This window comes from Xenopus laevis, chromosome 9_10S (genome assembly GCF_017654675.1).
Source record: "Xenopus laevis strain J_2021 chromosome 9_10S, Xenopus_laevis_v10.1, whole genome shotgun sequence".
Taxonomy (NCBI): domain Eukaryota; kingdom Metazoa; phylum Chordata; class Amphibia; order Anura; family Pipidae; genus Xenopus; species Xenopus laevis.
The window spans coordinates 7,229,180-7,242,744 of record NC_054388.1 but is presented as its reverse complement, the minus strand read 5'-3'; the positions used below and the strand labels follow the sequence as shown (position 1 = coordinate 7,242,744).

General features: G+C 41.4%; 1 protein-coding gene across 1 annotated transcript in view; it reads right to left on the bottom strand.

The window, feature by feature from the left end:
* trhr3.S (thyrotropin-releasing hormone receptor 3 S homeolog) overlaps window positions 1–13,290 on the bottom strand; it is a 28,536-nt gene extending 15,246 nt beyond the window's left edge. The window contains exon 1 of the mRNA XM_018237842.2: window positions 11,951–13,290. Coding sequence (XP_018093331.1) covers window positions 11,951–12,754 — 804 coding nt within the window. The 5' untranslated portion in view covers window positions 12,755–13,290. The remainder of the gene's footprint in view (window positions 1–11,950) is intronic.
* Window positions 13,291–13,565: the final 275 nt, after the last annotated feature.

Here is a 13,565-nt window from a genome sequence, read left to right as displayed (position 1 = left end):
GCCATACTTATAAATAACCTATTCTCCTTCAAGAGGTGGTTCACCATCAAGTTATCTTTTAGTGTGTTGTAGAATTACTAATTCTGAGCAACTTTTCAATTGACCTTAATTATTCTAAGCAACTTTTCAATTCAACTTATTTTTTTTAATTATTTGTCTACTTCTTCTTCTGAATCTTTCCAGCCTACAGATGGGGGTCACTGACCCCATCTGAAAGCAAATGCTCTGTAAAGCCATTATCATCGGTACTTTTATTATTATTATTATTATTACTCCTATTTCTGTTCAGGCCTCTCCGATTCATATCCCAGTCTCCAGTCTCTATTCAAATCAATGCATGGTTGCTAGGGTCATTTGGATCCTAGTAACAGATTGCTGAAATACTAGAGAGCTGCTGAATAAAAAAAAACACAAATGGTAAAAAAATGAAAACCATTTGCAAATGATCTTCGGATATCATTCTCTACGCCATACTAAAAGTTCGTTTGAAGGTGAACAACGCCCTTTAAAATGAAATCAGACTAAATAATTGTGATTAGAGTTTGTTTCCTTGAATTGTTTTGATTACAGTGATCAAGCAGAGTGGCCCATAAACAGCAATCATTTCTTTCTAAACAAACCTTAATAGTGCCAAACCACAAACCATTCTGGCCACTTGATGTCTTAAATCAAATCTTATGGGCTTATTACTAACGGCGAGCTCTTGGGTAAACAAGATGCCACTTCTGCACTGCAGTATGTGACTGTAAAACAAAGACTTCCATCAGCGGAAACAATTACACAAGTCTCTGTGCAGCTTCCATAGAGCTTCCCACAAGACATATTCCGATATCAGATATGAGGCATTAGATTGCGGCCCTTCTTGTTCAGAGCAAAGTGGGACTGGAAGCGTCAGGCTACAGATGGTGGTGAAATCTCTTCCGTTCCTCTTGTCCCTACTAAGGTGTATTTAAAGGATTTTATTTGTAGTCTGTACATAAAAAAAGATGCTGATACACGTGGGAAGGGAAGCGGAGAGCGTTTCAAAACAAAATATTGGAAACATTTTCTAGAAAATTCATCAGTAAGATGAAGGAAAAATAGATGCATTTGGACCAATATAATTTCATGTTGAGATATGTTCCAACCCAAGAACTATTGATGCTCTAGACCCTTGAAATTGGCCAGTCTGAAGCAGTGGTTTCCAGACTTATTTGGTCAAAAGTCCTACTTGACTTGTAGAGTCCTGCACTCCTGTGGAATACCTGCAAAGCAGTGGGGTTTCAGGCAAAAAGACCCTGATTCTCTGCCCGTGGAGTAAGTCCGCAAGCAATCGGCTGGGTACCCGACAAAAATGTGGGCTTGATCCCTCTAAGTCTTCCTTGTGGATCTGCCAGTTTGTTAATTTTTTTGTGTTTCGTGTACTCCCTGGGTCAGAAGGGTAATTGGCCTATTGCGGGTCGGGTAGCGGATCAGTGGGGGAAAATTGAGTTTGTGGGTCTCGGTTGCTGTCATAGGTAGTGGGTATGTTTCGGCTATGGGTATCAGAAAATAGACCCATGCAGGGCTCTAACTTGAGGTCCAAAATCTGGCCGTTAGCTCATAAAAACAAATGGTCCTTTGAGACACATGAGGCAAAGTGTGGTTTGCACCTCACACTGGATCCAGACCAAGGGAAGAAGTACCTGGTTATCTAAAATGTCCCCCAAATTATAAACATTGATGCATCTGCAGTGTTTGCCTTAAGACTAACTCCAGTTGACCTTTCAACAAGGGCTTCCAAGAGTTTCTAACAAAGCAAACACTACACCCTAAAGGCGGCAAAACACCATCTGGCCTAATGAGTAGGGATGTAGCGAACAGTTCGCCTGCGAACTTGTTCGCGCGAACTTCGACCGTTCGCGTCCGCCTAATGTTCGCGAACGTTTGGGAACGTTCGCAATTTGAGTTCGCGACCATTCGACCGCTAAAATCGAACGATTTCCATTCGTTCGAACGATTAAAATCCCTCGACCGTTCGATTCAAATGAAAATCCTTCGATCGAACGATGAAAATCCTTCAAACGTTCGAATCGAACGAAAAATCCTTCGAACGTTCGAATCGAACGATTTTGCGGGTGTTCGAAGCTCGCGAACGGTTCGCGAACCGTTCGCATTTTTTGCCGGTGTTCGCGAACACCAAAACGGCGGTTCGCTACATCCCTACTTATGAGCGTACATTGTACCAACACCTTCCCAATGTTCTGCCCTGGGAAGCAATCCCACAGTTTGGGTCTCACTTGTCTAGACATTTGAATATATTTTAATGATCAAGTTGTTTAGAGGTTGGACTTTCTAAAGGTCTGGTAGAACACTGGTCTGTAGTGAGTGATCCAGTTGACTGAAGACATGGTGGTCTAGACGTGAGTATTCCAATGCTCTCACTGACCAAAGGTTGATCTAGATGTTCCAGTCATTCTAAACTGTTAAATATTCCACAGGTTCAGCTAGATGTCTGACTATTCTACTGCTCTGATGAAGCACATCATGATCTGGTTCCATTCGCTTTGTTACACATGGATAGACACAGCAAACATTATTACAGAGGGTCATAGGTCACAGTAAATACATCTCAGAAGACAGAGCTCAAGATTCTTCTTGCACAACAGAATACAATCCTAAGAATATGTTACAGGTATTGGCTTGTCAAAGAAAGTCATCAAAGCCAGGCTTCTGGTAGAAGCTCCACTGACCCTAAGCATGCACCTTCCCCTAATACAGAGTTTCTTCAATAATCAGGAGCCCTAATTAAGAGATTGATGGTTTTTCATGAATAATCAGACCCAATGGACATATTCTTCAATACCCAGTGGCCTCACTAGCCCTACTTATGACCTTTCTCATGATATACGGTTTCCCTTCAATGTCTGAAATTTTCATCAATACACAGTGACTTCCATTGACCCTGATAATGACCAATCACATAATTTACTTTATTTAACTATTGGCATATTGGACATTTTTCTCAACGTAAAGAGGCCTTATTAGCACCAACTGGACCCTCGACTGCTGTTGTCCTTGGTAAGACAAAAAAGGAATCTAAGACAATAAACAACATGACCCTGAACCCAATTAACTAATGAAGTCTCAAGTTTGGGGGAGATTTTCAATGAAATATTCCCCCATCACCAGTCTTAAAATTTCCTTATAAACATATGAATCCCAGTGTCTACTCTTTTGTACCTTCAATTTGAAGGACCTGGAAATCATGGCTGAAAGTATAACGTAAGTAAAGGTGACCATACACATAGACAGGGGAGCTTCACCAATGAGGCGAGTTGAGGCTGTCGCCTCAGGCTTCAGCACCCCACTATGTACCAGGGGCGGCAAAAATGCCGCTCCTGGTACTTAAAGAGCCGAATTTCTGTTTTTCAAACTGGAAATTCAGCTCTTCTAGCACAGAGAGCGCAGTTAGGCTCTCTATGCAAGCTTACTGGCCTTCTCTGCCACCCTTTTTCATTGAAGAAAGTAATTTTTTTGCCTTTACATGCCCTTTAAATAGGAGTAATCACATGTAATTTCCAGTTGAGAAATATCACTCTACACTAGTGATGTGCAGAAGATCCCGACCCGCACATCACTAGTGTAGAGAGATTTTCCAACTCCAGCTGCAGGGACAAAGATCATGGAGCCAGATTTAAACAGATAAACTGGGATTCTATTTGGAGGATTATTTTGCTGCAGCCACTGGTTCTGCAGAGTTGGAGAAAGTTTATATTAAACAATACAAAAACTATAAAATCCACATTAGATTACATGACAACACAGGACCCAGTGCAGTCTGTATATTCTGATTATTAATCAGTCTTGCTGTATCGGCTTCTGGCAGATATTATTTGACTTGTGCTGTTTTGATCATTTATGACGATCCCTAAGCAGCCCAGACCACACTGAGCATGTGCACAGTCTTGGTCTTGCAAAGATGTATAACAAAGTTACAAGATGGTGACCCCCTGTGGCCAACTTTGAAAGCATAAATCATTTGTTTTATTAGGCTTGTGGTTCACAGGCTTATTGTATCTTAGACTTTATTTTCCCTTTAATTGTTTTCCATGGCTTCTTTGAAGGTGGCCCCAACTGCTGGCAGTTTCAGCTTTGCTTTCTGGCCTCAGCTGTATTATCTACATCTAGTGGTATTTCCCTTTACTGAGCATGGACCAACAAAGTCGTGCTCTCCAGTAGGGAGTAATGATATTCAGCTCCACAACTCAGTGTGCCCCGGGGAGATGTGATCTAACAAGTGGATGAGTCTATTGCAAAGGTGCCGATAAGCAGGCGGTTGTGACATTTCTAATCATAACTGAAAAGCCATTAAGCCCCCAAACTCCATTCCAGCTTGGCACGGAGGTGAAGAGACTAAATCACAGGAGGGGCACAATTTCACTTGGAGAGGTGAGAGCAGTGATTTGTGTGTAACAGCAGCAGGGACCAGCCATCAATCCTTCCTTATGTTCAATCCAGAGCAACGTGCAGCACATATATCTCTAATCAAGGCAACTCGGGGTACAGGGAGACATTAAACCCCCAAATCTCCCTTTTATTTATGTCTTTCTTTATTCCTAATCCAATACTGACACACGCTTTAATAACCCCACTCACCCCACCCCAACAATACTCTTTTTGAATGCAACGATGAATAGGAGAATGGAAAATATACAAAAATGAAACCCCATAAAAGCAAGTTGCCCGCTTGTTGAGATTTACAATATAGTACAGGCGTAGGATCCGTTATTCGGAATCCCATTATCCAGAAAGGCTGCCTCCCATAAACTCCATTATAATCAAATAATCCAGATTTTTTTTGATTTCTCTGTAATGAACAGTAACTTGTACTTGATCCCAACTAAGATATAATTAATCCTTATTGGAGGCAAAACCAGCCTATTGGGTTTATTTAATGTTTACATGATTTTCTAGTAGACTTATGGTACGAAGATCCAAATTACGGACAGATCCCTCATCCGGAAAACCCCGAACATTCTGGATAACAGGTCCCATACCTGTACAGGTAAGGGATCCGTTATCTGGAAACCCATTATCCAAAAAAAGGCTGCTTCCCATACACTCCATTATAATCAAATAATCCATTTTTTTGATCCATGATTTCTTTTTTCTCTGTAATAAACAGTAACTTGTACTTAATCCCAACTAAGATATAATTAATCCTTATTGGAAGCAAAACCAGCCTATTGGGTTTATTTCATGTTTACATGATTTTCTAGTAGACTTAAGGTATGAAGATCCAAATTACAGACAGATCCCTTATCTGGAAAACCCCATATATTCTGGCCAACAGGTCCCATACCTGTACGGCTAAGGGATCCATTATCCGGAAACCCATTGTCCAAAAAAGCTGCCTCCCATACACTCCATTATAATCAAATAATCCAGATATTTTTGATCCATGATTTCTTTTTTCTCTGTAATAAACAGTGCCTTGTGCTTGATCCCAACTAAGATATAATTAATCCTTATTGGAGGCAAAACCTATTGGGTTTTTTTAATATTTAGTAGACTCATGGTATGAAGATCCGAATTACAGACAGATCCCTCATCCAGAAAACCCCAAACATTCTGAATAACAGGTCCCATACCTGTTTAAGTTGCTTTAAAGAGAAATATCCGGTTAACTTGGCAACTTAATTTTAGGGCTCCCAATATATCCAGAGTTTTTCCTGTTTTACCAATATTTATTGAAATTGCTCATTATTAGTCCCCTATCCCTCCTGGGCCCCCCTGCAGCCGCAGGGTCTGCAACCTCTGTAGTTACACCCCTGGGCATGATTTTTACCCCACCAGAGAAATGACTAGTGGGAAATTATCTTCAACACAATCATTCAATTAAGTGACTAAGAGCTAACACTCCATTGAGACTGGGGGAGATGGGAAGCCGCAGCAGAGGAGGATTCCAGAGTAATATGAAAGTAAAAAATGCTAATTATAATATCCATTGCACAACCCTTGTCTCTCCATACTGTAATGGTCTGATATAATAATAACCTTTCACATGGAGGGTGTACAGGGAAACAGACGCTTTCTGACAACTGCGCCTCTGCCCCCTTTCTTGAAGGATAATTACGAAGCCCCCACTGTGCTGCCATCGGGCGAGAGGAATAATTATTATTCAGGAAAAGAGATGTCACAAACAAGTTACATCGGGGTCAAGCGAGTGGCCACATTGCTAACTCCTGTGGGAAAGGTGCTTGTGTTTATATATATTTATTTATAGAGAGGATATTGGGGAGAGGCAACAGCACTGTCTCTCACCTTCCCACCAGGGACTAGAGGAGACGCTGATCCCAAAAACACAGATGCTATGCTTTTTTTAATAGAAAGTTTGGGGCCCTCATGCCCCCCTATTGTGGGAAGCTGGACAGATTTCCCATTGGGATTCAGACCTTAACTCCAAACTATAATGATTATGCTCCATCAGCGTCGGACTGGGATAGCTGGGCCCCGGCCTTCATGGGCCCCATGGACCACCGACTCTACCTTGGCAGGACCCAATCACAGTGCAAGGGACGTATGTCACATATGGGGGGAGCAGTGAGAGGTTGGCCGCCAGGTGGAGGGCCCTTCAGTTCATACGGAGGCCCCTTTAAAGGAACAGTTCAGTGTAAAAATAAAAACTGGGTAATTAGATATTCTGTGCATAATAAAAAATTTATCTAATATAGTTAGTTAGCCAAAAATGTAAAATGTATAAACGCTGGAGTGACTGGATGTGTAACATAATAGCCAGAATACTACTTCCTAGTGATGGGCGAATTTGCGCCGTTTTGCTTCGCCGCAAAATTTGCGAATTTCCAGAAAAATTTGCGAAACGGCGAAAAATTTGCAAACTTCCACCGTCCATTTTTTTGGACGCCGGCGACATTTTTTCACGCCCGTTTCACAAATTTATTTGCCGGCGGCGAAACGAGCAAATTCGCTTCAAATTCGCGCCTGCCAAATATATTCGCCCATCACTACTACTTCCTGCTTTTCAGCTCTCTTGGTTTCCACTGATTGGTTACCAGGCAGTGACCAATCAGTGACTTAAGGTCATAACTGTTTGTGTTTGAATCTGAGCTGAATGCTGAGGATCAATTGCAAACTCACTGAACAGAAATGTACCATGTGGGCCCCCTTATAGTCACTGACTAACTCAGAGTTAGAGAGCTGAAAAGCAGGAAGTAGTGTTCTCAGGGTCGGACTGGGGGGCCCAGGACCTACCGGGGCTGATGTCTCAGGGCCCCCCCGACCCTGCCGCAAATCTCCCTTGGAACCCGGCCACAGCCCAGCCCAGTCCAACCCTGAGTGTTCTGGCTATTATGTTAGACACCCGCTCACTCCAGCCTTTATACCAGGAGTGCCTATACTTTACTAATGCGAGGTCTACTTTTAGCGATGTTGTCCCATTAGGATCTACATCCATAAAAGCTTTGTTAGCATTCTGCTCCATGTAAAATATTACTTAAATATTATATTGATTTATGGGAAAAATGTATTTCTATATTTAACAAACAACATTTCCTTATGTAACCTTAACATAATAAATATCTGAATGAAAAGCATGAAACAGGAGGGCTACTGGTACATCCCGATCTACCTTTTGGGGACCCCTGCTTTATACATTACATTTTTGGCTAACTAACTATATTAGAAACATTTTTCTATTTACCCACTTTTTATTTTTATACTTAACTGTTCCTTTAAGTTCCTTTGCCTGGTGGACCCCTAACGCTCAAATCTGACCCTGTAACTGACTGACAGTCGATGGAGCATAATCATTATTGCAATTCCCCAATGGCAAATGAGCCTTGGGTGTGAGGAGGGGGAAACATGCAGCAAGAGGTAAAGCATATCAACCGTGTCTTACTTCCCCTTTAGGAAACAGCATTTCCTGTACTTCCCCTAAATGACGGCATGTATTAATTATAAAAAGCTTGCACAAACAGAGATAAGCTGTGCCGTCTCATAAATAACCACCTGCAAAGTGACAGCGCATTGATTATTGCAGATTTACCGGCTCCTCCTGCACCGTAGGAAAATCATTCGGGAAAAAATGCTGACCAGCAGGAGGTATATTTGAAATATGCGGATACCAATGATTTTGACGGATGAGGGTGATTGTGTCTTCTGGAATGTTATATTACTGCCTTCCCCCAATCATGCATGGCCTTAAAGGGGAAGTAAAGTGTAAAATAGAATAAGGCTAGAAATGCTTTATTTTGTATACTAAACATAAACATGAACTTACTGCACCACAAGCCTAATCAAACAAATGATTTATACTTTCAAAGTTGGCCACAAGGGGTCACCATCTTGTAACTTTGTTATACATCTTTGCAAGACCAAGACTGTGCACATGCTCAGTGGGGTCTGGGCTGCTTAGGGATCGTCATAAATGATCAAAACAGCACAAGTCAAATAATATCTGCCAGAAGCCGATACAGCAAGACTGATTAATAATCAGAATATACAGACTGCACTGGGTCCTGTGTTGTCATGTGATCTAATGTGGATTTTATAGTTTTTGTATTGTTTAATATAAACTTTCTCCAACTCTGCAGAACCAGTGGCTGCAGCAAAATAATCCTCCAAATAGAATCCCAGTTTATCTGTTTATATCTGGCTCCATGATCTTTGTCCCTGCAGCTGGAGTTGGAAACAGTAAAGGGGATGTAAAGGCAAAAATATAATAAAATCTCTACACAGTCGCCGACTGCTCTACAGGGAAACAAACAAAGCTGCTTGAGTTCTGCATGGCTGGGAAGTAAGGCGGGGGCTCCCCCTGCTGTACATAAGTATGATTGTTTCCCTGCAGAGCAGTTAGGGGCCGTCTGACAATTCCTATCCACAGCAGTAAATGAAGGGAGAATTTCACTGCATACAGTCAGGTTTCTTATAAAAACAGTACACATTTTCTAATTAAAGTATATTGGAGATAGGTTTCTTTTTTTTAACAAAAGTAAAAATGGGATTTTATTTTTTTGGGTTAACATGCCCTTTAAGGAGATGCAGTAAGTTCCAGTTCAGCTGCACATGCTGAAGGAAGGCAGTTGGCGGAAAGGAGAGATTTGCAGGGCCACAAGCTGACAAAACCCTAAAACAACACAATAGTGTGACTATATACTACGTAGGTAATGCAACAGAGGACTGGGACCCTGTATTATATTGAAGCATGCATTAAACCATCATGGGCTTCTTTGTTTCTGTTTCCTACTTCCTCTAATAAAATAGGGGTTAAAGGGGACATAAACCTTCTGAAAACGTGTTTGCACCCCCCTCCCCATGCTCTTTGAAGTTGGGCAGTCCAACTTAAATAATGGATGCCGTTGTAAAATAAATTTAATTTTTGCCAGAGCTGATCATAAGAACAAATTCTCATTGGACGATTGTCTTGCGTGAAAGGTCTGTCCTGGTGGGGAAACATTTTATGAGCAGCGTTGCTTTAAGAATTCAAATTGAATGTTGCTAAACTGCAGCTCCCTGTGCAGGTAATTGTAGTCCAGCAACACTCATATACAGTGTCAGACTGGAAAAAAAAAACCCTGGTGGTCCCCAATCCTCATGGGATGTTTTTCTTAACCAATGGGGTTATTCATTTGGCTTTCATTATGTCTTTATTATAGTTTTTGAATTATTTGCCTTCTTCTTATTCTTTCCAGCATTCCGATGGGGGGTCACTGACCCCATCTTATAACCAATGCTCTATAAGGCTACACATTTAGGGGCAGATTTATCAAGGCTCGAATTACGAGGTGATGCGAGTTTTTTTAAATCAGAATAAAAAAAGACCAATCGAAATTTATGAAAACATTTTGAGAGTGAATAGGCTGTATTCGATCGAATTAGATTTGAAATATTAAAAAAAAAAAAAACGTAGATTTTTCCACCAAATGACTTCAAATAGGTTCTAGGAGGTCCCCCATAGGCTAAAACAGCTATTGGCAGGTTTTAGAATTTTTAAAGAGACAGTACATGATAAATTTGATATTCGAATTTTTATTTTTTTTTCAAATCTGAATCGAATTTGGACTATTCCCTAGTCGAAGTACACTAAAAATGAGCTCGGAATTCAAATTTAAAAATTCAATCTTGATAAATCTGCCCCCTATTGTTATTGCTACTTTTTATGACTCCTCTTTCTATTCAGGTCTCTCCTATTCATTTTCTCTTATTCAAATCAGTGCATGGTTGCTTGGGAAATTTGGCTCCAGCAACCAGATGGCTGAAATTGCAAACTGGAGAGCTGCTGAATAAAAAGCTAAATAAATAATAAAAAATGAAAACCAATTGCAAATTGTCTCAGAATATCCCTCTGTACATCATAATTTAAAGGTGAAAACCCCTTAAAAATGCCAAAATATAAAAGACTTGCAAGTTGAATGTGGAAGTGCCAAGATGCTGATCCTTTTTTATTATTTATGGCTTTTGAGTTATTTCGCCTTTTTTTCAGCAGCTCTCCCGTTTACAATTTCAGCCACCTGGTTGCTAGGGTCCAAGTTACCCTAGCAACCATGCATTTCTTTGAACGAGAGACTGGAATATGAATAGGGTCAAACTGTTCTTTCTGCTCAGTACATTTGCAATTACCCCGGTGAAGGAAGAACATTAGGACAATATATATCATATATATAAATATATAATTCATATACAAATCAACAAACCAGCGCTGAACTGTGGGCAGTGGAGCACTAAGGGGTTAATGGAGGATTCATTATCATTATTATTATTATTATTATCTCTTCTGCATCTCCCCGAGCTTCAGTTTGACAACTGCAGGCTCCCGTGAATAAATATTAGGCTACTTGAACATGATATCAAATTAGTAAAGGACGTCCAAAGGGTTTTGGATTCAGTTCTGTTAAAGAGATTGATACTTTTTGTTCCAGCCAGCTGGACTTGCTCCTGTACAACTTATATTTAGTGATGAGCGAATCTGTCCCGTTTTGCTTCTCTGAAAAATGTGCGAGACTGCGGAAAAATCCTCAAAACGGCAAAATTTTGCGAAACGCATTGAAGTCAATGGGCACTTTACGTGCGACAATTATTACGCATGCAACAATTTTTCTCACTCCAAATGCTTTAAAGTCAATGGGCGTTTTTTCTTATGGCGACTTTTTTTGTCCTAATGTATTAGTCAATGGGGTGTTTTTCTTATGGCGACTTTTTTTGTTCTAATGCATTAATGGCAATGGGCATTGTGCGAGACTGCGGAAAAATCCTCAAAACGGCAAAATTTTGCGAAACACATTGAAGTCAATGGGTGCTTTACGTGGGACAAATTATTATGCACACGACAATTTTTCTCACTCCAAATGCATTAAAGCCAATAGGCATTTTTTCTTATGGCGACTTTATTTGTCCTAATGCATTAAAGTCAATGGGCATTTTTTCTTATGGCGACTGTTTTCTCCTAATGCGTTAGGGGAGGGGCACACGGGCAGATTCGGGGAGATTCAGTCGCCTGTCGACTAATCGCCTCTTCTTCAGGGCGACAATCTCCCCGAACTGCCTTCCCCCTGCTAAAATGAAAAATCACCTGCACCAATGCACTCGCGGCACTTCGATTTTCCACCAGAAGTTTCCTTGTGAGGCAACTTCGGGCGACTTCGGAAATCGAAGCGCTGCAAGAGTCACTGCACTGGCATTTTCTCATTATAGCAGGCGGAAGGCAGTTCGGGGAGAAGAAGAAGATTAGTCGCCAGGCAACTAAATCTCCCCAAATCTGCCCATGTGCCCCTGCCCTTAAAGTCAATGGGCGTTTTCTCTTATGGCAACTTTTTTTGTTCTAATGTATTAGTCAAAAGGCGTTTTTTCACTGCAATTTTGCGAAATTCAATACTTATATTCATAGGGTGCTGTGTAGGGCACCGTTCAACCCATACTTGAGGGTGGCAATGCACATACATGGATAAGCTCTGCCAGTTAATTCAATACTTACTTGTTTCCTTGAGTTGGCTGTGTTCTTATTGCCTTTACCGGAAAGTTTAATAGAGTTATAGGGCTTCCCATAATGTTTGGAGCTCATTCTGCTCAGATCCTGGGGGTTAGAAGGTAAGGGATTCATGAACAATATCCTGGCTATGAGTCCATACAGAACCGTGGCCAGCACCAGTGGTATCACGTAGAAAATGGTGAAGTCCAAGAAGTAAATGGGGGTGTAGAGGTTTCTGGAAACTCGGTAGCCGCAGTTGACTTGGACGCCATCAGCAAACTTGACCTCTGTGATGTCCACCAGAAAGAACCACATGACGCAGTACATGGAGGTGAAGACCCACACGAAGGCGATGATCTTCTTGGCTCTGGACACGGTGCAGATAAATTGGGCTTTGATGGAGTGACAGATGGCGATGTACCTCTCCACGGTGAAGGCTGTGATGGAGCAAGCTGAAATGTTGATCCCCAGATACTGAAGATAAGTTATGCAGAGGCAGCCAACATAGCCATACACCCAAGAAGCCACCACTTCTGAAATGTTGGGAAGCCCGGCAGCCAGAAGAACTATCAGATCAGCAATGGCTAAGCTCACCAGGTAACAGTTAGTGGGGGTCATCATATGTTTGGTTCTTAAGACCACCAAAACGACCATAATATTGCCTGCAATTCCCACTCCGCAGATCAGCAGAACAAGGGATATTGTAACCACTTGTACCTCTAGGGCATTCTGGGGCATATTCCCAAGTGTTTCATTCATTCCCGTGTCATTGATGGGCGGCATTCCTATGGACAATGTCTGGTTTTCCATGCCTGCCCAATAACCGATTCTTTTCTAGAGATCTATTAAATGTTCCACTGTTTAAGAGTCAGATCCCCTTTGGGAATGAAAGGGCAGTTTACACACTTTAAACCCAAAGTATCTCATCAAAATCTACAACCTGTAAGTCACAATCAGTTAAAAAAAAAAAAACGGGTCTGGTTAAGTTTTCCTTTTGCATAGAAATGTCTTCATCTACCCCAAAAACTTTTAAAAAGGTGTTTTATCCAATCAGACTGATTGTCGGCTGCTTCAGTATTGTCTAGAGAGAGAGAGAGATAAGAAATATCAAGCAGAGAAAATGTTACCATGTCAGGCAGCTTCCAAATGAAGAGAGAGCAGAGAGATCCAGTAGAATTCAGGCTGTTCCTGCTTTGTCTTCTCAATCCCAGTTGTCTATCTGCTGCTCCTGTTCAGAGAGAGAGAGGAAAGTGCCGTTCAGCACCAGATCTCATCAGCACCATAGACAGCTCCCAAAGCGCAGCCGCGTCTCTGCTCCAGCCCTCGCCTCTAATAACTGAATGAGGGACTGGAGTCGCACAGAGACGCATGCGACAGAGAGTTGCAGGACACCTGCTTTAACCCCTCAATCTCTGCTGTGCTAAGCACAAGTGACAGATGGGCAGGAGAGTGGATATGAGATAAAAGGAATGCTCTGGGCAAATGACATTCTGTTATACAGTGTCTCTTTCTCTTTCATTGCGCATTGGGGAAATTGGTTATTTATTGGTGCGGATAAGTCAGGGGAAATGTAAATTCTCATCCATTGTTGTATGTTGTAAGTATGAACCTGATGGGACTT